The sequence below is a fragment of the Triturus cristatus genome, chromosome 2_2 (genome assembly GCF_964204655.1).
Source record: "Triturus cristatus chromosome 2_2, aTriCri1.1, whole genome shotgun sequence".
In the NCBI taxonomy this organism is placed as follows: Eukaryota; Metazoa; Chordata; class Amphibia; order Caudata; family Salamandridae; genus Triturus; species Triturus cristatus.
This window is the reverse complement of record NC_140582.1, coordinates 627905924-627933844: the sequence shown is the minus strand read 5'-3', so window position 1 is coordinate 627933844 and position 27921 is coordinate 627905924. Positions and strand designations below refer to the sequence as shown.

Genomic DNA, 27921 nt, shown 5'->3' with positions numbered 1-27921 from the left:
GAAGGCAGAAATGCATTGAAAGTCAATAGGTAATAACAGTTGCTCTACATTTCTGTGTTACCCTAAGTCTCCCGATTAAAAATGGTAGCTCACTTGTGTGGGTAGGCCTAGTGCCCGCGACAGGAAACGGCTCAAAACGCAACGTGCACACACTTGATTTTTACAGTGAAAACTGACCCATTTTTTGTAAACTGCCTAGCTGTAGATTTTGAACTCTTGCTCTGCCGGCACCGAGTAAAACCTATACATTTTTGAAAAGTAGACACCCAAGGGAATCGAGGATGGGGTGACTTGGCTGGCTCTCACCAGGTTCTGTAACCCAGAATCCCTTGCAAACCTAAACAATTGACAAAAAACCCACATTTTCCTCACATTTCTGTGGTGTAAAGTACTGGAATCTGTGTGGATCCACAAAATCCCACCCACCCCGCGTTCTTCAAAGTCTTCCGAGAAAAATGGTACCTCACTTGTGTTGGAGGCCCAAGTACCCGTGGCAGGAAACGGCCCAAAACTTATTGAGGGTACATCAAAATTGCCTATCACAAAACAACCTGGTTTTGCATGGGGGGGTCTCACCTGGGTTTTTGGCCCCGTGCTTGGCGGCCAGCTAGGGAAACCTATTGAACCCACACATTTCTGAAAACTAGACACCCGGGGGCTTCCACAGAGGTATGGCTTGCGTGGATCCCCCAATGTTTTCTTACCCAGAATCCCCTGCAAACCTCAAATTTAGCTGAAAAAATCACTTTTCCACACATTTTTATGTGGGAAAGTTGTGGCATCACCAGGCTGACACGAATTTCTTACCACCCATCATTCCCCCAGGTCTCCCGATAAAAATGGTACCTCACTCGTGTCGGAGGCCCAAGTACCGCACGACTGTCTAGGGCCCAAAACGTATTGAGGGGACATCAAAATAGCCTATCACAAAATGTTTTGTGCCTACCGACCTCCGGATGAGGGAGGCCTGGGGATCCCAAACCTACTATACTACTTTAAGGCAGCGCAATTGCGATACCTGGTGGAGTGGAGCCGACCAGAGTGGGAGAAGAGATGGCTCTTTCAGGATAGGGCGATGGCGCAAACATCGCTTTGGAAGATACCCTTCCTAAAGCGCCCCGATAGGCCGGCCTACCTCCAGAAGTCCCCCATAACTCGCACAGTGTTGCGGGTGTGGGACACAGTAGCGGTTCGGAGAGGGCTCACCACTTTTCCTTCGCCACTTACGCCTTTATTCAATAACCCTGATTTTACCCCGGGATTAGAGAAGAGGACATTTCAGCAGTGGTGGTCGTCCCCATGTAGATCCGCGGGCCATCTGTTCGACCTTGAGGGCTTCATTCAGCTTAGTGATCTTTCACTGCATCACAGCTCCGCAACAATATAAATATTTTCAAATTCGGCATTGGTTGACTCAGCCCAAAATACGCCCTCTAGTCGGTAGAAAGCTGACTACTTTTGAAAAATGGCTTCTTACTAGAGTCGTACCGAAAGCTGATCACTGACTTGTACAAGATGATATGCCCGATGGTCACTTCGCACCCCTCGGCCGGTCAAAAGCGCTGGGAACGAGAGTTGGGGAGAAGCCTCTCAGTAAAGGATTGGCAGGCTATATATTATAGGGCCAACCGTACAGCCAGGAACACCGCAGCAAAGAAACCGCAATGAAGGTTGTTACTTACTGGTATCTGACTCCGGTTAGTGTTAAATAAGGGCAATCCTAGCCGCAGTCCCACCTGCTGGAGGGGATTTGATGAGGAGGGCACCTTGACCCATTTACTATGGGAATGTAGTGAAGTGACGGGTTACTGGACATCAGTCCTTAATGACCTTGACAAACATTTTGAAACCGAAATTCCCCGTTTCCCTGCCTATACACTTGTAGGGCTGCCCAACGCACTCTCATTCCCGTTGAAGTCTCTCAGGGGGCGACAGATGGGTCTGGCCATGGGCGCGGCTGTTCACATTATTTCCCTCTGGGGAACACGAACACAGCCTACCCATACGGGCTGGCTGCATAGATAATGGTATACAGTGGGAATGGAACGCATACAAGCAACCCTCAGGCAGTCTACGGCATCCTTTCACACGGTCTGGCAACTTATCCCATCACTCCTCTCAACGGAATTTAATGAAGTCACCTGCCCCAAGTATCTCCGTCTCTTGCGCCTTACAGACACACTAACCTCCAGAGACACTCTTGACATTCGATAGAGGGTGGTGCTCTCATGTGAGGGCCTCAATAGGTAAGACATGGCACACCGGTTAGGGTGGGGTCTCCAGGGGGGTGGGAGGGTTGCTGTCCGGCTTTGATGTTTTGGGGGGGGGATGAGTGAATGAGCAGTGGGAACCTCGACCCCACTTACACCCATGGACACTCGAGACTTTGCTGAATTACTGGTATAATTAGCGGTTGTGGAGGGGTGAGGGGGTGCCCGGGGTTCATCCGCAATGTATCAGCAGAGGAACAGATGAGCCTTGTAATGTATTTGCTTTTACGCCAAAATTTTATAAAACAAAGTTAAACCTAAAACATGCAAATTTGCTGGTAAAACATATACCATGCCATAGGGCACTTTATAAGTGCTCCCCGTGGTACTACATCACCTTTAGTAGCTCCACATCTCCACGTTACTATATTCTGTATTTCAAACAGCAACATAACTACCTCCCCCACACCCACCCCCGCCCTTGGTTAACGGTACGAAATCAAACAGAAACCCCCCATTCCTAGTAGCGCCACTATACCCATACACAGGCTTAATTTTAACATGTGTCTACCGGAACACTTATCAGCAAAAACTATTCAAACATGCAAATTGGCGGGTAAAACATAAACCATCCCATAGCACTGTTTATAAATGGGCGCAGTGAAACTACATTACCATTAGTAACTACACATGCCCACGTTACAAATATCCGTCTTCTAATCAGCAACCTACCCACCTCCCCCACCCATCCCTTGCTTAACCTTACGAAATCAAACGACGAGCCCCAGCACTCCCGTTACCGCCACTATAGCCATACATAGACTTAATGTCAACAGGGGGCTGCCGGAACGCTCATCAGCAAAACCTATTGAAACCTGCAATTTTGCAAATCAAACATACACCATACCATAGGACGGTTTATAAATAGTCACAGTACCACTACACCACCTCAACACCCACCCTTGCTTAACTTTACGCAATAAAAGTAAGTCCCAGCAAACGTAGAAGCGCCACTATAGCCAAACGGAGGCTTAATTTCAACAGATGTCTCCTGAAACGCTCACCAGCAAAACGTATTAAAACATGCACATTTGCGACTAAAACATATCCCATGCCATAGGGCACTTTATAAGTGCTCCCAGTGGTACTAGATCACCTTTAGTAGCTCGACATCTGCACGTTACTATATTCTGTGTTTCAATCAGCAACATAACCACCTCCCCCACACCCACCCCCGCTCTTGCTTAACCGTACAAAATCAAACAGAAACCCCCACCATTCCCAGTAGCGCCACTATACTCATATACAACGTTAATTTGAATAGGTGTCTGCCGGAACACTTATCAGCAAAAAGTATTCAAACATGCAACTTGGTGGGTAAAACATAAACCATCCCATAGCCCGGTTTATAAATGGGCCCAGTCGAACTACACCACCTTTACTAGCTAGACATCTATATGTTACGAAAGTCATTTAAACACTCTGTTTACTCTCCCCATGCCCTGCTGTACACTCTACAAAGTTCTAATTCCCAAACTTTTGATATACAGTCCCTTTACTGTATCTATATTAAAAATATTAAATGGAATGAATAAATTGACGAAAGGGATAGGATATATCTGCCACAGCGACACAGCCTGACAAATAGTAACACTTATCACATGTATTTCTCTAATGTCAACAAACTCATACAGAAAATATACTGCACATTTAAAAAATTTTATCTCGCACATTTATAAAACATCTCTTCTACTGAAGCACTCCCCAACTACTTCTATTCCATAAGAATTTAGTACATCTACCTTTTTATCATTCACTAGTCAGAAACTACAAAAACTATTAACTATACCCAAATGCAAACGAGAAACCATATTCATATTTATCTCAACTTAGGATCACATGATTCAAACTATGCGTACATATAAAAGGAACGTATCACTTTTCCTATCTCCATCTCCTCTCCATGTAATCTCCAAACACTGTACACGGGCCCCACTGTACAACAACCTACCCTGACTTACATTCAAACCTACCTCTCCGTGTCAAAAATAAGACCACAACCTGCCCACATAACATTTCTGCATTTCGTTTTATCGCTTTTAACTTAATAACACATACGTCTCCTACCACCACCCCCCACCCCACTATTTCCACAAAAGTATCAGTTGCAAACTTGCAACATTTTCTTTATCTCTCCAAATACATTACAAACTCAAATTTAACGCTGTACCTCAATTTAAAAACAATACAGTCCTATAAAGATGACAAACTACACTTCTCTGTGAAAAATTCCTAAACATATATAAAATACTTGTATAACAGCTCACATTTTATGCATATTTCATAACCAATATCAAACACCACACTTTACTAACACTTTATATTACTTTGAAATAAAAAATACTTTCAAAATTAAAAATATCACCTCAAAAACGTAATCAATACTATCAAACATAACACACCTTGTTCATTTCTAACTCACCTTTGTAGTTTTTATCCAGATTTCAAATGACACACGCATACAATTCTCTCTTTCTCATGTAAAGCTCCGACTTCCTCAAGAATGAAACCAGGAATGGCACAATTTCTCTGTCGCTCCACAAACAAATACATGTAAAGAACAAATCAGAATACTTCATTCATTCAACGACATTCCAAAACTTACCTCCATTGGTTAATTTTGAATTTTCCTTCCTAAAAGCTACTTATTATTCCGTGCCACATACAGGTCACAAGTTCAACTTATTTTCTCACCACACTTTCTGGAACCTTCTACGACACCTGCAGGTTAAAGTTCATCGTTTTTTTTTTTAACCTAACTGTATACTTTTGCAACATTTTATAGAACATTCAACGGCACGTGCACATTAAAACTTCACAATAGGGGTCAGTAGTTAATCAGCTTTATTCCCAACTCCAGCAGCACCTCACCTTACGCCCCCAGCGCCATCAGACCCGTAGGAGGCAGTGCTTTCCACTTTCCAAATACCAAATTCATTTCATACACACAAATTTACCTTCACACTCCCTATATAACACCCCCTAAGCATCATGCACAAGTTACAATGTTTGAAACAAAAGTTCCTCCAAGTAGCTACATGCTGACACTATTTGCACAGATGTGGCACAGCGGCCAGAGCACATGAGTTAACAGCATTTGACACATAGTTTGGGCTCACGCTTTCATCCCGAGTCCGGCAGCAGCTCAGCTTAGCAGCATGAGACTCTACACACTACCTCACATATTTTCCGTACCCCAGAACTTTCAGACCAGTACAGGTCAGTAGTTCGCCCTAGTAGTTATAAACACATGCCGACACCACTTCCACGGCACTTGACTTCACAGCATAAGACACACAATTTAGACTCGCGCTCTAATCCCCGAGTCCCGCACCACCGCACCGTAGCAGCATCACACTCTAGGCAATACCTTATCTAATTTTCGTAGCCTAGCACTTTCACACCGGTAGGTACGATTAGTTCACTTTGCACCCCCTCTATAGCACACCCTAAACACCCCACAAAGGTTACAGGGCTCCTACCCTCCTCTTTCCCACATTTTTCGCCCTTTTTCCCCCCTTACTCGCTTCAACGGAATCACAAAATGGCGGCCAACACTTCCTCCTTCCATGAGACTCTAGACAATACCCCACATATTTTCCGTACCCAAGACATTCACACCACTACGGGTCAGTAGTTCATCCTAGTAGGTATAAACACCTGCTTACACTACTGCCACAACTGTACTGCAGTTGCCAGGGCACATGACTTCACAGCATAAGACACACAGTGTGGGCTCACGCTTTAATCCTTGAGTCGCGCACAAGCTAACCTTAGAAACATCACAAACTAGCCAATACCTCACTTAATTTTCGTAGCCTAGAACTTTCACACCGGTAGGTATGATTAGTTTACTTCTCACCCTCTCTATAGCCCACCCTAAACACCCCCCAAAGGTTACAGTGCTCCTACCCTCCTCTTTCTCACATTTTGTATTTAAATATATCATCTACAGAGAGAAAGAGACTTTCTCTCTCGCTCTCTCTCTCTCTTAATAAATATATATATATATATATATATATATATATATATATATAATATGTTATATCTTTCTCTATTTTTTTTTTTTTTTATACCTATGGCTTCCCTGGGGGCCGATTGTGGCCCACATGGAAAGCACATGGCTATAAAAAAAAATTGCCCCCACCGGGGGTCAGCCACTGAGCAGGAGGACCTAACCCCTGCCAATTTTGGCCCCATTATTTTTTTGCCAATCATTACAATTTGGAAAGGGGTGATCGCGTCCCCCCCCCCCCGGGGAGACTCTTTCCCTTTCAAACGAGGCCTCCCTGAAAGTTGGGAAGGCCTTTTTCGGCCTGATTTCCCCATCGGAGTCGAGCGTGCCCTTACCTGTGGCTGTCTTCGGCTCCGGTGGGGAAATCAATGACGTCAGAGCGCCTTGCGGCGCGCTGATGTCACAGATGGGCGGGAGGGGGAGTGGGGGGGGACGCTGAAAGGCTTCCGTGTCTCCCCCGGGAGAATTAAAAGAAAAATAAATAAATAAAAATAACTCAGGTGCTTTGCACCGGGAGATTTCAATGGGGGCCTCCCTGGTGACAGCCAATGGACGTGCGTCACACCAGGGAGGTAGCCGACGCAAGCACCAAAGGGGTTATTAGTGGTCCTTGGCTTAGTGATAGTAAAAAATAACATTGACCAACAATGAGACCCTTAGATTTTGAAAACCTGGTGGGAGGACATAGACTGGTGCATGCTAGTGGGAAAAAAGTGTATGAAGGGCGAGGGTGCCATGGAGAATGGTAAAAATATTGCATGGGGAGGCGTGGCAATGTCCTCATGGAATGGGCACAACCATATAGAAGGGAAGCAGGAGGCTTGTAAGGTAAGATCTACTGAACACAGTGAGGATTCTAGCCTACCTTGTAAAGATAAAGTGACGTACTATGGGACTGTTTTGTACTTCACAGATAACAATCCATTATTTTGTAATAACAATGGTGATTTGTTATTGTTGTGTTTGAATAAAACGAATATAATGCTTTAAAAAAAATCAAAATAAAAACAAAACTGTGCTTCACTGATGTGTAAATAAAATACGTCCATTGAATACTGGTTGATGGTTATAGTAAAGGTGCAGGTGGATCCGTACTGGGAGGCAATGGTGCTCCATTCTTAAAGTCTGTATTGTCTGTAATTGCCAGAGTAAAAATTTGTGATGCTCCGTCATCTCTGGACCCGCTCTGAATTATATGGACAGGGCGTTTGGAAAATGACTGCCATTGATGATTCTCTGAATAGTGAATAGATTGCTGCTTGTGCGCTTTTTGGATGAGGTAACTTATGTACCGAGTAAACTGGAATTATGCGATTCTACGGCCGCAGATAAAAAAGCTATTCTAGCTCAAACAGATCAAAAGTTACTAAAAACGTTGCGACTTGTTTAAGCTCATTTGAAAGCCGTTCGCAAATGTTAACTGGTCATCTATCAGTTGCTTAGTTATGCATTTGGTTGTTAAACTGGTTCTGATGAAGTGACATCATTACCAAGTGAAAAAAAAATGGAAACATACAAAATCAATATTATAAAACTTTACTGCAATATGCTGCATATTTTGCCTTTTCTTGCCGCATAATTTGTCAGCCCTGCTGCATAATTAAGACAACGCTGCCACATAATATGGAGCTCCCCTGCCACATAATTCTAGTGGCTCTGCCTATGTATTATTTACATCTCTACTCAGGTGGTCCTTATTATCTCTTTTCTGCATATTGGTAACATTAACTTCAAGAGCCAACAGCATGATGACAGATCATTGTCAATATGTTTTAAGCCTCTTTGGCCGTAAGCTATCCTATGTGCTTTACCGGACAGAGACCAAGCGATTCGAATCATGAGGATTTATTCCTGTCCTCATTTAAAGCTCAGTGCTTGATTTTTAGGGAGCCAGCTCTTATTTTGGGACCACCAGGCATTTTGTTGAGCATGGCCAGGTTTAATTACTTGGTGTGTGCTGAATCTTCACTATGCTTTTGTCATTGAGAGGCTGGGGGAGGATCTGTTTGCCCAGAAGAGATGCAAAAGCCACAGTAGGTGATGATCAACTGAAAATGTTGAATCTGTGGAGTTGTGATGGCTTCTCTGCCAGTAATATGTCACGGGGTTAGAATCAGTGAAGTTAAAAATTCCTCCAAAGAGCTGTTTAAGATTCTTAAAAGATTTCACCAACCCGAGGGTTAATAATCCTACTATCCCTTTGACTCAAAAGTTCTGTGATGATCTTGCAAATCACTACAAGTTAAAGATCGATAAAATCTATAGCTCTTTTAGCACGGCATCACGTAACCATGAAGCTCCAGATCTTATCTCTCCCGCATTGGAATTTTTTAATGCTATCACTCTGGAGCAAGTCCAGTCCTTACTAGTACAAATAAAATCAGGCCCCCCTTTCATCATCTTATCTCTTGCACCAGCGGCTCCTATCGCTGAAGTCTGTAACTTATCACTAACCACAGCCACTTTCCCTCCGAAATGTAAGAAGGCTTGAATAAGACCCTGTTCTGCTTGGGTCTTCGGATCAGATAGAACTCGCTCATCAGAGCCTCACTAACCCAACCAGAACGTTACCCCCTCCCTAGAACCTATTTACAATCCTACAACCACATAAATCTATCACCTAAGGACAGCGGATTCCTACTATGCATACCAAGATCTCACAATCGGCGGCCTCGCGATCCCATACGGATCCAGACCTTTCTGCCCATACGACAGTATCACAAGTGGCGGCCTCGCGGTCCCATACGAACCCAGACCTCTCTGCCCATACGACAGTATCACAAATGGCGGCCTCGCGGTCCCATACGAACCCAGACCTCTCTGCCCATACGACAGTATCAGCACAATCGGCGGCCTCGCGATCCCCTACGAATCCAGACCTCTCTGCCCATACGACAGTATCACAAGTGGCGGCCTCGCGGTCCCATACGAACCCAGACCTCTCTGCCCATACGACAGTATCACAAGTGGCGGCCTCGCGGTCCCATACGAACCCAGACCTCTCTGCCCATACGACAGTATCAGCACAATCGGCGGCCTCGCGATCCCCTACGAATCCAGACCTCTCTGCCCATACGACAGTATCACAAGTGGCGGCCTCGCGGTCCCATACGAACCCAGACCTCTCTGCCCATACGACAGTATCACAAGTGGCGGCCTCGCGGTCCCATACGAACCCAGACCTCTCTACCCAGACGGCAGTCTCAGCACAATTGGCGGCCTCGCGATCCCCTACGAATCCAGACCTCTCTACCTAGACGGCAGTCTCATACGACAGTTCATCCTATGATCACCATAACATACAAAAAGGGAATCAGTCTCACTATTCATCAGATCACACAAGGATTGCCAGTTCGGGCATAGCCTGTTCTCAGGTTTGAGGGGCTCCTCTTTCCCTTATTCAGTTACCACTTACCTGATCAGGGTTAACATCTGTTCATGTAGCCGCAGCTGACTAGAAGAATAGGCTACCCTCTTATACAAGAACACACAGCACATGTTGGTTCACTACAAACTGGATATTTTATTACTCATTGCATATACAATCACATAACATTACGATATAACACATAACCTGCAAAGAAAAGTGAAAGATTAAGTTGTACACTCTAATAAGAAAGGGTCGACATCACCTTAGTAGTATGTAGCCTGCACTCAGTGGTCATCTAGGCTCCCTTCTCGTCTGTGCCTCGGCTCGCCTGGAATCACCCTTCTCCGAGTCACTGGGACCTCTTCCTTATCGGCTACTCTCTCCTCTCTGGCTATTCTGTTAGGAAAGCATCTGTCTCTCAGTTCTTCTCCGCCTTCAAGATGGCGTCTGTCTTCCCTGGAATAAGTAGTAGCTTTACTGCTAACGGCTAGATGCCGCCTACGGACTGAACGTGTAACTGCCTCCGACTTTCACTAATATAGAGGTGCATTTCCTCATGGAAAATTCCGGCCCGTAACCTGCCGCCCACCAAATTCTTGTACCTCCCCGTACCAAGGACACGTTCCCAGCCGGCCGGCCTGATGTAGTGTCTTCGGCATGAAGAAAAATACAATCCTTCGATAAGGGCCGGCCTGAAACGGTTCTCTCCAAGCTAATAACACCTCAAAACTAAAACATTACTCTTGACCTAGAAGAATCCCAAGCTGCCGGAGCAGAAAGAAAGATGGAGTCTCTCCCGTTTGAGGCCTACCAGGCCTGAATTCAGCACGGCTCCATGAAATACCCTCACTACAGGACAGGTTATCCCTAATACTAACGAATCTATCCCCTAGGCTATGTGTGCAAGCCCTGATCTATGGGGAAGAGCACAGAATCATGTCGAAGTGCCTAGTAAATAGGCTCCATTCACTACTCTAACCCTTAGGCTTGAATGGTAAGAGACTGAAGTCACATTCAATCATTTGTTAACACAAGAAGGCCAGGAAAATCGAGCAGAACAGACCCATACTAAAAAGAAAAACCTGGCTGATCCACAAGACTTGCAGAACTATAGACCCTAATCACTTCCTCCTTTTTTTCCTAAAATTATGGAAGCATCAGTTAATAAGCAGTTAACGGAATTTCTTGAATTGAATAACGCACTTGACCCTTCCCAGTCAGTCTTCCGTGCGTCATATAGTACTGATTCCGCCCTAACGGACGTAACGGATACGATTAAGCTGGCCTTAGATAAGGGGACACCAACTATGTTGATCTTCCTCGACCTGTCAGCAGTGTTTGTCACCATCTCTCATCGAATCCTAGTGCAAAGGTTACGAGAGATAGGTGTCAGCGGAATGGTGCTAAAATGGTTTGAAAGCTTCCTCGCGGACAGAACACCACTAGATTTGTTTACATCGCAAACCACAGCTGTAGACAAAGGGGTCCCCCAGGGATCTTTTTTTTTTTTTTTTTCTCCATAAATCTTTTTATTCTACAATCATCGACATATAGTAAATCATACAAAACAAACAGAACCAGTTCGTCATGCCTAGAACGATATTATCATCATTTATGATAGACACAGACCAGGGATCGATTTTAAGCTCCACTTTATTCAACATCTATGTGTCCTCCCTGTCCACCATTATTAGATCTTGTGGCTTTGAAACCATTTCGTATGCGGACGGCACACAATTGATAATCACCATTGACACAGATCCAGCTAAGTCCAGAGAAAAATTTAAAAACTGCATGTTAAAAATGGCGGGGTGGATGACTGCGAATTTTCCACACCTTAACACAAACAAAACTGAGATTTTGCTATTCGGAAAGGCGGAGAAGTTCTGGTCTACTGATTGGTGGCCTTCTGAGCAGGGGAAACCCCCTACTCCAAACAAATGGGTGAAAAACCTTGGTGTACTGTTGGATGACAAACTCTCCATGGAAGAACATGTGAAAAGCATCTCAGGCACATGCTTCGGCCTGATGCGAATGTTCAGGAAGGTATTCCCATGGATGCCTCTCTTAGCAAGAAAATCTCTTATTCAGGCTCTACTAGTAAGTAAACTAGACTACGGAAATTCCCTACTGGTAGGGATAAGGGAAGATCTACTCTCAAGGCTGCATGTAGTGCAGAACACAGCCGCTCGCCTAGCTCCTAATCGTCCCTCTAGAACACCTTCTGAATCACTCCTGCGACTGCTCCACTGGCTGCCCATTAGGAAATGAGCAGTGTATAAGTTTCTGTGTCTGGTCTTTAAAACGCTACAGGGGAATGGTCCAGGCTACCTAAAAAAGAAGCTTAAACTGTGTATTCCTTCCCGTCAATTGAGATCTAGCGGCCAGCAGTTGCTGTGCCCTATGAGGATAAATAAAACCAGAATGGGCGGCCGCTCGTTCTCGTATCTGGCTCCCTGCCATTGGAACAAACTGCCTGACCACATTCGCCTCTGCACCAACCTCATGCAGTTTAAAACGCTTCTTAAAACCTGGCTGTTCAGTCACTAACTAGTTGTCTCCGCTTCTGCTCTGCCTGTTAGTGTGGTGTCGAGAGATCCCCTTGGGGATGATTTGTTTTGCGCCTAATAAATAGAATTGAATATTGGAAAATAACCCTTTGCAAAGGTGTGGAGAATTCTTGTTCTCACTAGGTTCTGATGACTGATGTGAGAAATCTATGGTGTCTCATTTAAAGATGACCCAGCAAAGTTTTGTTTTCCTGGCAAGATGTCTGGTGGCACATATTGATTGATGACTCCTGGGGTCCCTGCTTCATTTGAAATCCTGGCCATTCCTGTGGGTGCCCACGCGTCATGGTGGCTCACATTATGTGAGAGAGTCTAGTTGGCGGCGGACCAGAGCAGGCCTTTGACACACTGAAAAGAGGAAAGCAGTGCCGATTCAGAGGGTCACCTGGAGAAGTTGATGAGGTGGGACTGCTGAGCTGGGTGCATGAGAAAGCTGTGTCTGGCATTGTTGGAATTGTGGGTGCGGGGAGGAGAAGGAGTGCTGTTGTTTTTTTCCTGTCTTCTATCCAGACATTCATTTTGGGATTGGAGGGCTGCCTGGGAAGGGATGCTACTCCGCTCAGGGTAGCCCTTTGAGGCACAAGACAGGGAGCACAAGGGATGAAGAGGCTTCACCCAGACACCTTCCAAGGAACAATGCCGGCTTGTGTGCGGAACCTGGAAAGACTGAACGTGTTGGAGGCTGCTTGAGAGAGAGGGGAGTTATGCTGGCTGGTGGAAAAGGCGGTTCTCTTAATGGGACTGGGCTACTCAGGCCCTAAAAAGTAAATAAGTAGTAGAATTCAGAGTAATACTTGATAGCCTGGAAACTGGGCTTGGGTAATGGAAAAGTTTATGCAACATGCCTACAGTCTGTGAATGTGAATAAATGGTCCAACACTATCGGCCTGAAGCTGGGAAGAATGAAAATCTTCCACAGAGATATTATCCTGCAGGATGTAAAATATAGAGCCCGATGTGGAGAAAATTGATGACCTAGATGAAACCAGTAAAGGATTGGTGACAAACGCAGTGATAAGCATAGCCCCCACCCCAAAGGCTGGTGAGATCTGTGGGTGATATTTCTCCATCACTTTAACACCACTTATCATGGGCAAAGATAAGGCAGCAACGCTGTCAAAGTAAACAGAAATGGACCATTTCACTGTTGGGGCAAGGAGCATGGCTGACAACGTAGAGGTTCCAGAAACATTAAGGAAAAACCAACTAGTAGCTAAATAAGGGAAGCCATTGAGAATTCCAGAAATAGTTTGGTTCATAAAATAGACTCTATATCCATAGAAGTTCATCTTTTCTGAGTGTATTTTTGCAAAGTAAATGAATGATCCATGTATACCAAAAGGACAAATGTGAATTTAAGGGCGTCTGTACAGGGTTTAAGGGAGACAGTATGTACCCTCTCAGACCTTTCCCATCTGTATGACTATAAACTGGAGAACAATACTGGTGGTTCATAGTGGAATAATCTGTGGTTCTTGGGAATTATGTAGAGATTGGCCCCTGAACAATTTTGGGGACTAATGGATTAGGGACAGCCTGAACCCTTAGGAGGGCTCTTTGTTGTTCGAAGAGCACATAGAGTTCTGGCTTCTCTTTCTTCTCCTGGAGCTCCTCTCAAAGCTATTAATACAAAGGTGCTCAACTACAGTGATAGAGACATTATCTTTTAGCATGCCAGACGAAAGGGAGAGCCATAATATGAAGACCAAGTTATCAGGATCTTCTTCGACAATACTCAAAAAGTTCAGAAAACTAAGGAAATTCTTTGACTGAGGGAAACAAAAGCTCAGAACCTTGGAAAATAAATACATGATCAGGTTCCCCGCTAAATTGATGGTCATTTACATAGCCAAATCACAATTCTTTACCTCCCATGAAAAGGTGTGTGACTGGTTGGAAATGAATAGGGGGGTGGGGGGGGGAACCAGGTCACAGAAGTCAAGATCAGAAACATGGGGGGTGACTACAATAGGTCAAGGAAGTACATTGTCCAGAAGAAGTGTTCATGTCTGAGCACTGCTACTGAAAACTCACAATTGGTGGTCCAGGTAGATGGTACAATTGGCACTGAAGAAAAATAGAATCACAGACCAAATTGAAGACAGTGAGATGCAAGAAAGGGCAGACAGCACTGTGTTGTATAGACTAAATTGAAAAGATATTGTCGATGGAATTGATATGTTAGTTTGAAATACTAGCTGGGGCAATCAGTAATGCTGGTTTGGGGAAGGGGCTCAACAAGTAAATAGTAGATAAGTGAAAGATACTCGGGAGTCTGATCTACTTGTTAGCCCCTTAGAAGAGCACCCCCATAGGAATAATCATGGAAGCCGGGGAAGTAAACCCTTGGTTTAGTTGAACGTACCCTTTATTAAGGCTGCCTGTTACAGTTCGAGCATCTCAAATCCTTGCGAATTTGCTAGTACAATTCAGTGTAAATGGTATTTAATGTAAGGGATATGGGAAAAAGACTGGGAAGTTTTAGTGATGGAAACAGTCCACAATATGGGGAGACACCCATTACTTTGTTGTTGTGGTGTTTACCAGGGAAAGAGGTGGGTTCTGGAATAGTTATGGGTTCTGTTTTTTGGTTACACCTGAAATACTGGTAGAAAACACAAGTACATCCACTTTGACTCGTAATAGTAATTACTTACCTTGAGACTCTGAGGCCCTGCTGTGAACCACACAAAAGGAAAGGATGAGACTTAAAATTATAGTTGCATAGTAGAATGATATATTAACACATTCAAAATGGTCACTTGGAATGTGTGTGGCTTTAATAATTATATGATAAGGCACAGAGAGCGTTCCTATCTTAGGAGATATACTGCAGGAATAGATTTTATGCAGCAGGAGACCACATCACCACTACAGAAGGGAAAGTAACAAAAAAAATGGCAGAGTCTGCTGTACACTGCAATTTACTCATTGTTTGCAAGGGTGCTATCAATATGGATAGCGTCTGGTGTCCAGTATCAACACTGTTACTCTAGAGCCACCATCTTCCCCAAAACCACGCACCAAACTGGCCAGGTAACAGACCAAATAGGATGCCTAGATGGATGGAAAGTGCTCCAGTCGATAGGTACTCACCCGTACATGATAGCTATTGGTGATTAAACTGCATGTTGGTCTTGTAAACCTTTTGGATTTCAGATAAATGGGTTCTGGGAGTTGGTGTTTCAACAAATGCAGATCATGACAGACACCACCACAATACACTGTAGCCCGCAGGTCTGTTTGTTGGGCCTCATACAACACCCGAGAGGTAGAGTGCGTACATTTGTAACAATAGCTGTGTTGTCGGCCAAGAGGAGGGTGGCAGTGCACTAGGGGAGTAAGTTGGTACCCAAGCTAGAGCATTGGATAAAGGACTTGGTGTACTGCAAAGAAAACATGGAGCTTTATGCTGAGGAGTTGCCAGAGCCATCGTGGCCTAAGGACATTTGGGGGCCTCTCACGGAGTTCTTGAGGACAAGAGACAGTTTTGATTGAGCAGGGAAGGCTGAACATGCACGAGTATTCATCTGTGTAACAGTCAGACTGTACAACATTAATATCAGATGTATTGGAGCGGGCAGGTATTGCATGTATATGAGCTGTATGAGGCAGCTGTTATCATAAAATTGCACACAAAAAAAACCTTCTGGATTTCAAGATCCAAGAGATGGGACTAGATTTCTTTCAGACCACTCCTCACTGCTCATAACGTATGATTTAGAGAGACCCTGGTCATATGTCCTAACCTGAAGACTAAATCCAGATAGGTGAAAAGATCCCATCCTTTAGTTGGTTATCAGTGCAGCAATGAATACCTATTTTGTTTATAATTGGTGCTCAGCTGTAAATATGATGCATCCCACAACAGGGGGTGGTTGATGAGAGTGTGCCGATTGTACTAGATATCAAAAACACTTGTGATACTTTAGACTGGAAATATATGTTAAAGGTTTTGGAGGATATGGGTTTCTGGACCTATTGTATTAACTTGATTCTACTGTTATATACCAAACTTGTGACTAAGATGAGATTAAGGGGAATCATATTTGAGGAATGGGAAATAAAACGTGGTACTAGACAAGGATGCCCCATATCACCTTTATTATTTACATCAGCAATGGAATCTTTAGTGATACAACTTGGAGAGGTGCTACGATAATGAGGCATAAGAACAGAAGACAATAGACATATTGTGCTTGAGCATCCTGACAACACGCTACTGTACTTTAAACTCCCAGTGAGATCCATTCCCCTTTTTCTGCAGAAGTTGAATAGATTTGGTGAAGCCATAGGATTTAAAGTAAACACAGGTAAAACTGTTTTATTCTCCCTGGGCAATTTAGCAGAAAGTGATCCATATTACCTCCAAACTCTGGGGATATGGTTGAGACTGACAGCTTTAGATACTTTGGTATTAAAGTGACACAGACCGGTGCAAAAGTATATTTGTACAACATGTGCAGGGTAGGTAAGGAATTTGAAGCTTTGGTCCAAGTCTGAAATTGATTGCCATTTTTGATAGGGGCCAGGATAGCCATTGCAAAAGTGGTTGTTCACCCACAAAGTTTATGCATTCTGCAGAATTCCATGTGCTCTGTGCTATGGGTGACGTTAAAATTAGATAGGCTAATCAAAATTCTGGTCTGGTCTGGAAGTGAGAAGTAGAGTTAAGATGGAAATGAATGGATGGAAGTCGGTGTTTGCTAGTAGCCCGGTGGCAGTGGGCTGGTCGGTAAACGCTTGGAGAGCTCGCTATTATTTCCCTGCACTCCACCCCCGCTGACTATGAGCATAGGCGATGTTATGTCTGCACCGTATTTTATTATCACTAACTCGTTTTAAAGGTTGTGCAGGTTCTTACCTCATTCGGGTTTCAGAGGTGGGTTGCCAGGTCGGGTTGGCGCGTTTGCGGGCTCCCAGCGGCAGCGTGCGCCATCTTTGGTTGGGCTGCCTTCCATCCTAGCCCTGCCCCTTCTCCAACTCTCCGCCCCTACTTAGGAGCCAGGATTCGATCTCCCTTGTGTTTGCCAGTAGCCCGGTGGCAGTGGGCTGGTCGGTAAACGCTTGGAGAGCTCGCTATTATTTCCCTGCACTCCACCCCCGCTGACTATGAGCATAGGCGATGTTATGTCTGCACTGTATTTTATTATCACGAACTCGTTTTAAAGGTTGTGCAGGTTCTTACCTCATTCGGGTTTCAGAGGTGGGTTGCCAGGTCGGGTTGGCGCGTTTGCGGGCTCCCAGCGGCAGCGTGCGCCATCTTTGGTTGGGCTGCCTTCCATCCTAGCCCTGCCCCTCCTCCACCGCTCCGCCCTTACTTAGGAGCCAGGATTCGATCTCCCTTGTGTTTGCCAGTAGCCCGGTGGCAGTGGGCTGGTCGGTAAACGCTTGGAGAGCTCGCTATTATTTCCCTGCACTCCACCCCCGCTGACTATGAGCATAGGCGATGTTATGTCTGCACTGTATTTTATTATCACTAACTCGTTTTAAAGGTTGTGCAGGTTCTTACCTCATTCGGGTTTCACAGGTGGGTTGCCAGGTCGGGTTGGCGCGTTTGCGGGCTCCCAGCGGCAGCGTGCGCCATCTTTGGTTGGGCTGCCTTCCATCCTAGCCCTGCCCCTCCTCCACCGCTCCGCCCCTACTTAGGAGCCAGGATTCGATCTCCCTTGTGTTTGCCAGTAGCCCGGTGGCAGTGGGCTGGTCGGTAAACGCTTGGAGAGCTCGCTATTATTTCCCTGCACTCCACCCCCGCTGACTATGAGCATAGGCGATGTTATGTCTGCACTGTATTTTATTCTCACTAACTCGTTTTAAAGGTTGTGCAGGTTCTTACCTCATTCGGGTTTCAGAGGTGGGTTGCCAGGTCGGGTTGGCGCGTTTGCGGGCTCCCAGCGGCAGCGTGCACCATCTTTGGTTAGGCTGCCTTCCATCCTAGCCCTGCCCCTCCTCCACCGCTCCGCCCCTACTTAGGAGCCAGGATTCGATCTCCCTTGTGTTTGCCAGTAGCCCGGTGGCAGTGGGCTGGTCGGTAAACGCTTGAAGAGCTCGCTATTATTTCCCTGCACTCCACCCCCGCTGACTATGAGCATAGGCGATGTTATGTCTGCACTGTATTTTATTATCACTAACTCGTTTTAAAGGTTGTGCAGGTTCTTACCTCATTCGGGTTTCAGAGGTGGGTTGCCAGGTCGGGTTGGCGCGTTTGCGGGCTCCCAGCGGCAGCGTGCGCCATCTTTGGTTGGGCTGCCTTCCATCCTAGCCCTGCCCCTCCTCCACCGCTCCGCCCCTACTTAATCGAGCAGTATGTGTCAGCGCAGCGGACGAGCGCAGCGGGCGCGACGAAGGCGCGCCGGAGTTGTGCCTGAGTTAAGCCCGTCTGCGCCCGTCCGCGGCCGGACGGGGCTAGGGGCACGAGATACTGCCCGTTTAATTATGTATCCGCCTGCCCTACTATACTCTTATTGGGCCCCTGGAGCTGTCGACCCCTCAGTAATTACTTACCTGAGACAGCTTGGTCTATTCATACCCCCTCCTCACTGTCCCCCCCCATCATTTCTTCACATTTAGTTTCTTCGCCTACAATGTATTCTACCACTCCCTTGCCCCCATTAGCCCCTCCTGCCCCACTTTGCAATACTTCAGTTACGCTCCTAAACACTAGGTCTGCGGTCAATCATCATCAGTACGAGCTATTTGATTACATCGACACTCATGAACAAGACCTCTTATTTCTAACTGAGACCTGGTTCAAGGCTGGCTCTCTACCCAACGTGTTAGCAGCACTGCCCCCTTCATACTCTGTCATTCGAGCAGACCGGCCAGAGGGCAAACGGGGCGGTGGAGTGGCCTTTAATAGCCCGGACTGATTTCAGCTTTCAGACTCTCCCTTCCCCACCTATTCCTGATGTAGACTACCTTGTAGCTCGCTCGACTCTTCATCGGGCACCACTCACTTTTGTTCTAATTTATCGCCCTCCCCAACCTACCCCGTCTTTCCTCCCAAGCATTCAGGCTCTCCTGGCCACCCTGGGGATCAACAACTCATCAGTACTAGTCCTAGGGGACCTAAACTATTGGCCCAATGAACCTGCTGAGAGTTCCCAATCCAAAGAATTCACTGATCTTATGATCTCTCTGAATTTTCTACGGCTTACTCAAAGTTCCACGCACATACACGGTCACATGTTGGATCAAATCTGGGCATTAAATATTCCATCAACATCCCCCACAATATTTCCGTGTTCCTGGTCAGATCACTTTATCATTTCCTTTTCCCTTGCACTGACCGTGATGGTCAAACCCCCACTCCCCAAAAATATCTGGGTTAGGAAATGGGGTAAAACGGACATGCCCTCTTTCTGCTCAACTTTGGCCAAAACCAGTCCTGACCTCGCAGACCTTGCCGCTACCTCCCAATTGGCCGTCATTAACAACTGGCTGCCCCGGGCGGGTGACGAGTTCGCCCCTCTGAGGCAGCTTACAGTTAAGCGGGCCCATGCAGCCAATCGATGGTTCACTTCAGACCTAAAAGTAAAGAAATTGGCTGCAAGGAGAGCCGAGCGAGCCTGGAGGAAAACTTACAGTTCCGAGCTCAAGACAATCTATCTGTCTGTTCTAAAAACTTATAAAAAGGGCATCCTTGAAGCTAAAACTGATTTCTATACTTGCAGGATAATGGCAGCTGAGTCCTGCTCGAAGGAAATTTTCTCTACGGTCCATGAACTGGCATTATCTAGTAGAACTATGGCTACCATTCCCCCTCTCAGTCCCTCTGTGACTCGCTCAACGAGTTTTTTATTGACAAAGTGGTCAAAATCAAACTTAACATTCCCCCACTTTCCCTTACATTTGTCAACCCTTCCCCCCCGCCCACGGCCCCCAAACTCAATTTTATTCCCCTGTTAACTAATGACACACTTCCCCCACTACTTCGTCGAGTTAAATCGGGTTCTCCCCTAGACTTTGCCCCAGCCCATATTCTTAGGGAAATTTATTCAACCTGCCTTATTCCACCTCTGACCCTTCTCACTGACTCGCTAAGGAAGGGAACTGTTCCCAGCTCACATAAATCAGCAGTTGTAATACCCATCATTAAAAAACCTGACGCTGATCCATCCTCCCCCTCCAATTATCGCCCCATTTCCCTTCTGCCTTACTTAGCAAAAGTCCTGGAAACTCATGTCACAACTACTTTAAGCACCCATGTAGAAACTAATCACTGTCTCTCTCCTTGTCAAGCTGGCTTTCGCCCCTTGCACTCCACCGAGAAAGTGGTGATCTCGGTAATGGACGAGCTGCGTGAAGGAATTGACACCAACTTCCCTCAAGCCCTGATCTTACTAGACCTGTCCGCCGCCTTTGATACGGTGGACCATTCCATCCTCCTTAACCGTGTCAGGGCGGCGGGCATAGAAGGCTTGGCCTTCTCGTGGATTGAGTCCTTCCTAACAGGGAGGGCCCAAGCGGTCCACTTGGCCAATTTCACCGCTGTCTCCCGTAAGGTGGAGTGTGGGGTTCCTCAGGGCTCATCACTTTCCCCCCTCCTATTTAATTTATACATTTACCCCCTCATTTTTTCGTTACAGCAGATGGAGGTCACGGTGTTCAACTACGCCGATGACCTCCAGCTAATTTTCAATCTTTCTAATTCCTCTTCATCTGCTCTTAACGTCCGGACAGTTATGACATTTATCCAGGATTGGATGAACTGCAACCACCTCAAACTCAACCCGGACAAGACCGAGTTAGTCCTGACCGGAGGTGGTTGCAGTCCGTGGGCCCCTTCTCATTGGCCCCTGTCACTTGGTGTTCCCCCTCTTCCTGTCCCTAAAGTCAAAACACTCGGGATTCTCCTAAACTCACAACTTTCCGTCCATTCACATGTTGGATCAGTAGTCTCTGCTTGCTTTTTCTCACTAAGAATAATCAGGAAAGTTTCCCGCTTCTTTTCCTTATCTGCTTTAAAGATCATTGTGCTGGCCATGGTACTATCACGAATTGACTATGGTAACATTATTTACAATGGGGCTCCTGCTTATGCTATTCATCGCTTGCAACTTATACAGAATCAAGCGGCCCGCTTGATCTACGGCCTACCCAAATACCATCGAGCCACTCCATTGCTCAAAGCATTGCACTGGCTCCCGGTGAGAGAGCGCGCCCTCTTTAAACTTGGCTGCCTCACTTTCCAGGCTAGGTCGGGAACCGCCCCTGAGTTTATATGCTCTGCCATAAAATCCTATCTTCCAGGCCGAGAACTTCGCTCCACCCACATGGCCCTTTTGGCCATTCCTCGCTTTAAGAAACAGAAATCTGGCGGAGCAAAGTTCGCTGTTCTCGCCCCGCTCTTTTGGAATTCCCTTCCTGCTGTCCTTCGTACATCTTCTTCCTATGTACAGTTTCGGAAGGACCTCAAAACTTTTTTATTCGAGCGCGCCTACAATGCCTAGCCTCCCACTGTCGACGGCCTCTGCACCACCCAAAGCGCCATGAAACCGCATGGTATAAGTGCGCTCAATAAATGCTTTTAAATTCAAATTCAAATGTTGAAAAAGAACTGTAAGGTAGGTGTGCTGGGACTCCCAGGCTTGAGCTATATTATATGGCCACGTAGCTTCAGCACATAGGTAAAAGTGGACTGAGAGGGGAAAGGACAACTGGGGAGGGGAACCTTGGAGGAGTTACTAATGAGGTGAGGTAACATACGGCACCATTATCCATACTTTGTGAGAGCGAATCTGGAAAGGTGTGAGAAATGGTGATCAATAGTGTACTGTCGGGTGATCCTAGCCTCACCCCTTAACCCGCAAGTTAAAGATTTGGTCTTTATTCAAACGTATAGGACATAATATAGCGATAGCGAGCTGGAGAGAAGGCGGCTGCTTAACACTAGGAGATATATATCCGAATGGTATTTTTAATACCTTCCCTGAGGCACAGGATGTTTCTGGAGTAAGATTCGGCCAATTCATTCAATATGATAAATTATCTGGGACAGCACAGGGGATCTGGAGTGAATTCCCCAATGCACCATAGATATCAAAGACCTTGAACGCAATACTAAGCATGGGACAGTGTAAAAGGCTGGTCTCCGAGATATATAAAACCCTGAAGTTAGAGAGGAAAAAGGCATCTTTGAAAATTAGGCAGCAGTTAGAAAATGACTAACGGGAACCTCTCACTGATAGCTAATGGAGGTCAACATCTGTTCTTGTGAAGAAAGTGTCTAGTAATCCGAGGTTAAGACTAATACATTTACATGTTTTATATTGCACTTATCTAAGACCTGTGAAACTGAAAAGGATTTACCCAGATCGCACTTTGGCTTGCCCAAGATGGTATACGAGTTACACTTCTTTCCTCAACATGACATGGACATGCAGGATGTTAACAGACTACTGGGTAACGGTGACAACTAAATGATGTTGGGTTACAAATGTTGAATTAGAAGTCTCAATTAAGCACTGTTTGCCAAGCATAATACCTCAATCCAAAAAAAGCAAAATGAGATCTAGATTTACATTATTGAGGACCTTGCTTGCAAAACGTCTTTTAGCTGTACATTGGTTGTAACCAGTGGGTCCTCCTAGGAATGCGTGGGTTAAAGAAGAATCGCAACTAAGCATAGTCAGAAGAGATGACAGTGCAGAAGAAAATATAGAAATATGGGTCGAAATTATGGCAGAATTGACAGAAGAGAGGTTATAAAAGAGTCAAATATGTAGAAAGTGACAAGGGTGAGCCTGACAGATAAAAATGTATATCTTTTGACAGTGGTGGGAGGTCCGTAGAAAACGCACAGAATAGAATTGAGGGCGATAAGAAAGAAGGTGAATGTAACTAACGAAAAATTGTACTTGAGAAACAAATGACAGATGCGACATTTGTGAAGTAGATTATTTACGCTGACTGAAAATGATGCATGATGTAAAGAATTTCTTCTGCAAATATATGTAGTCTTTCTGACCACCTGCTCTGTTAGTGTCTAGTGATGAGGATGCAAAGGCCATGTTCTTGTGGTTTTTGTCACCCCACTATGTAGTGGTGCCAGCAAACACCCATGGTTCACACTCCTACTGTTCACCTCATGCTTTAATAACATGGAGCGGATGAGATGATGGTGGTAGTGATACCAATATTAACAGTAATGTATTTTTATGTAGTGCTTCATTTTATACTTCTACCTTTTTCTCAGTGCTCTAAACAACAGGTGTTCTTATTAGCCAGTCTCATAATACTCAATTTACATTCCTACAAAGGATGGAAGACTGAGCGGGCCTTGCTAGGACCTGCAAATCACAGTGGAGTTCAAAGGCGAGTGATGACTTATTTGAGCCATCTTGCAAGTTGACACAGATGGCAGTATGAATTTGATGTCGGAAGAGCCACTTCACTAACTCTGACTTTGCTTGAAGCTTGAGACCAAAAACTTAGATTTGCTAGTGCTGCTCCGCTTCCACTGTGCTTAGCTGCTTGGCCTTGGCTCAGTTTTGTGTCATGGAAATGGGGGAGAAGGATGTCTTCATGGGCCTATCTTTAGTTTAGGAGAGGAGCATTGTGTCATTAGCAAGAAGGGTTTTGCTTTGGTCTTAGTACCCTGCTTCAGTTTGTGTGACTAAAAGATTGACCGATACACCTACATTACTTTGTGTGCTGATTTTGTAACACCAAGTATAGCACAAGTCACAAACAATGGCAATGTATGTTTCCTCTTTTTGCACCATTGTTTTGTTCGACAGTGTCTGCTTAGCTTTTCTTTTATTGTGCTAAGCAGTGCACTTATTGAACCAGCATAGCAACTAATACACCCTGCTAAAAAGCTACTACTTACACCACTGAACCTACTATGCCCTCCCACATGCTTGGGTTTTCACTAGCTGCACCCGCCACTGTTCCATTTGCACGCAGTATGTGTTTTGCGGTACCTCTGTATTCACCTTAGCCTATTTTCAGAGCTAAGCAGCTATTGCTCTTGTTCTACAGGCGGCACAGAGTTCAGTCGCTCTTTGCTATCAAGTGGTGTGCGCACTGGTCCATGCTATGTTTTTGTCCTGCATAGGACATACCATGTCTAACACTCTGTACTGGCCGCATTCTTTACCTGCCATGAACTACTCTTAAAACACAAAGCACTATGCCTTGTTCTAAATTTACACACATAATGCCCAGCACTGCAGCCAAGCGCCATAAACCACACTTTTTAATGCCACCGTGTACCTTCTGTAGCCATCACAGGAGCAACTGCCCAGTATCTAAGACTGTATACTCTGCTTTGCCAAGCTCTGCACCCAGATTTGCACCAATATAACCTAGCAAATCTTCTATTGTACCTAGAATTCCTGCTGCTATAGTAAGCTATTTGCTGCTCTTTCTGGTCCAACATGCTCCTACTTTTTGTTTCTAATCTCCAGTGCCACACCTAATGTGCCCTGTGCTGTACTAGCTGTATTTATCTTGATCGATGGACTGGAATACGGCCGGAGTCATTACCACTGCCTCAGAATAATTCGGACATTCCTCAATCGTTCTTTTGAGTTTTATGTGCGACTTTCTAAGTGTGACAGGTATACCCAGACATAGTCCTGTACTCACTGTGCCATAGACCTCAAGATGTACCTCATTGATTAGGCCCACCAAGGCTGAAACCATTCTGAGGTTGCATGTGTTTCTGTTTAGAGGGAATCTGGCCTGGTAGTTCTGAATAGACTGTTACTGTTTGAGCAGGACCAACTATGATGTGCATATAGTTGGTCTTTGCCTGGAGTGGCACAGTGGACAAACTGTGGACTAGAATATGGCATGGGGAATTGCCAGTGGCTGAGATTAATTTGAGCATTCCATTTTGTACTGTTTGTTTTTCTGTGTTCACCTCGCTCGTGTGGTACACTTGTCATCCCTGCTTCACCCAGCACTTCTTTTACTCTCCAGCTGCACTCAATATTTTACCTGCTGCTCGTACTGCAACATCCCATACTTAACTCCACTTAGTTGTTTCCCCATTTGCTGCACCATTTGTATCTCATGGTGCGTCAGCTGAGCTTTGTGGTGCCTTAACTGCAACCATCCCTACTTGCATATCACCCACATTATCTCTGTTGCTTCCATGACCAGTCTTGAAACTAAAATCTCTGCCCTGTTTGCTTTGCTAGCCAAGCGATGTATATGTTATGCCCAACACACAAACTCTTCAGATTTCTAATTCTCACCATGCTGCACTTCCCGCAATCTACCCCTATTCTTCACCTACTACCTTCTGTCATGCTGACAATGTGCTTACTGCACTGTTACCCCTGATACTGTACCTTACGTTGCTGCTTTACCTGTTGAACCAATGTCTTTTGTCCCTGCTGCACCACACTACATTTGACCTGTACCTTATTTTGATAACTCCCTGTCTACTTCTCTCTTTGGATTTACTTCCAAACATTTTTTTTCTTTCTCAGATGCCAAGCAGGGAACGTCAGGAATCCCGGCGTGAGGTGGCTGTGTTGGCCAACATGAAGCACCCCAACATTGTACAGTACCGTGAGTCCTTTGAAGGTCAGGCCCTGACTAGGAACTGTTTTGTCAGAATACATTTGCAACTTATTTCTAATCAGGCATAGTACAAGTTATTGTTATACTTTGTATAAATATTAATTCTCACATGACAAGTTTTGCTGAATCCCAAAAAATATGTGTTGATGTGCCACCCCTCCTGCCGCTAAGTGTGCTCTTCTGGTGAAGGAGCTCTGTTGTTGAGTGTGTGCTGCTGGCTTTCCCTCCGACTGAGTCTTTGATGAAGCTTAGTATTTCCTGCCATCCCTACCAATGTGTGTGCTGATTTCCCTGCCACTATTCTATTGCTGAAGAAGATTCTGTGCTACGCCCCAGCGTTATTTTTGCCCGGCAGTTTTTACTGCTGCTCGTGCCAGAGATACTGGTTCCACCTGCCAGTGATTGTCCACAGTCTCATTTCCCATGCCTTGCAGTCACTGAGCATGTGTTGCCACAGCCTGGTAGGTAAGTGTTAAATATAAATTGCAGTCTTCCTGCATGTTCAAATTCTGTTTTCTAAATTGTGATCTATTGATACCATTTCTAAAGCACCTGCTACCCCAGAGGGACTAAAGGTGATGGCTAGGCCTGGGTAGAGTTTTAGTTCCACTAGGCGGAACTCCGCAAAGTGCCCAAAAAAATACTGCAGCACTACGCGGAGTTCCGCAAGCGGCGGAGTGCGTTTGGTCATGTTGTTCGCGTTGATTTTCAGCACCGGCTCCTTTTCCCGCTCTGTAAAATCAGCACGACGGGCACCATGCGCAGCGCAAGAGGGCACTAATTCTTTTCTGCCGCTCTCGTAGATTTTCTACTTGAGCTGCAGCTTCCTCAATGCGAACGGAAGGTTTCTGAACGCGAACGGTCGTGACCATCCGGGTCCACCCGCGTTGAGAAATCTGACCACCCGCGTTCAGAAATTTCGGCGTGAGGTGGATTTTCCTCACTCGCACTTGGCAACTTGACGTTGGCCAGCTTAAGTGAGGAAAAAACTGCTCCGCTAAGCGTTGTTTTTTGGAACTCCACGTGCTCTACGGAGTGTGGAAAATTCCGCAATTTTCACGAATGGAGTGGAGTTCACTGCCCAGGCCTAGTGATGGCCTGCATTTATGTCCATTTAAACACCATTGCGACAAACATTTGCCTTTTGACTACGTTCTCGTTACCCATATACCATGTACTTAAAAACCTAATACTAACCAAACATAAATACTGCCACATGGTCCAGAAAGGACTTCAGCTTAGTAGGTAGTAAAGTGATAAAGTAGGTTTTGGCCAGCAACCGAATGCACATGCAAGTAACAGTTTTGTTCCATTCACTTGGTCTTTCAGAAATTCAACATTATTCCTACATGTACAAATATCTCATGTTACTCCCAATGCCCCTTTCCACTATTTGAAATTACTATAGGCTGTGATCTGTATAGGTTATCAATATGCACTTATTGGCCCTGTTTTCTTCAAGCATCCAGTCTCAGGAGCGTTTGACTGAAGCTTATATGAGACTAAGAATGCTCAATGTGTAGGTGTGCGAAATTCCACACTCTGTTTGAGGCTGCACTCCAACCAGGGGTTGATAGATGAAGGACAGTGCAAAGAGACCACATTGCAAATGTCACTGGCAGGTAATAGTATTGTCAGGCTTGACTCAATCCAAGTCACTTTGGTGAACTGAATATCTACAACAGCCTTCCTGGTACAGCTGCTGAGTGTTCACTTTCAGTGTTGGGCCACTTTTCTCACTCTTGGTTGCAGCATCATCTCTTTTTGTTGGAGAATATTGAGTCAGAAACAAATATCCAAGCATTCTCCTATAGAGGTTGAGAATTGGGAGGGTTTATGTCAAGTCCTGTATGCATTCCATGTAACAGTGCACCGTCTCTTTCACTTTTACTGCGCCAAGCCACCCCTCCAGGTTGGTCACTGCATGAGCCGCACCTCCTACCCATACCGGTTTTACTGTGTGGTTCTATTTTTTTCTTTGGATCCACGACATGCTTAACCACTCACAAAGCTCCTTGGTAGGGCTTTGTGCACTCACATTGCTTCTAGTACACCCTTTCCCTCTACACAATGTTGTTGACTTCTGTTAAAATGTAGCACAGTGTGTAAATGTGGTGGGTATATGTTATCAATACACGTGTCATGCAATGTATTGTA

The 27921-nt window shown here is 45.4% G+C and overlaps 1 protein-coding gene across 2 annotated transcripts in view; it reads left to right on the top strand.

Moving 5' to 3' along the window:
• NEK1 (NIMA related kinase 1) overlaps window positions 1-27921 on the top strand; it is a 1277786-nt gene that overhangs the window by 48453 nt on the left and 1201412 nt on the right. For both annotated transcript variants that reach the window (XM_085641815.1, XM_085641814.1), the window contains exon 2: window positions 25671-25767. In XM_085641815.1, the coding sequence (XP_085497941.1) occupies window positions 25671-25767 (97 nt within the window). The remainder of the gene's footprint in view (window positions 1-25670; window positions 25768-27921) is intronic.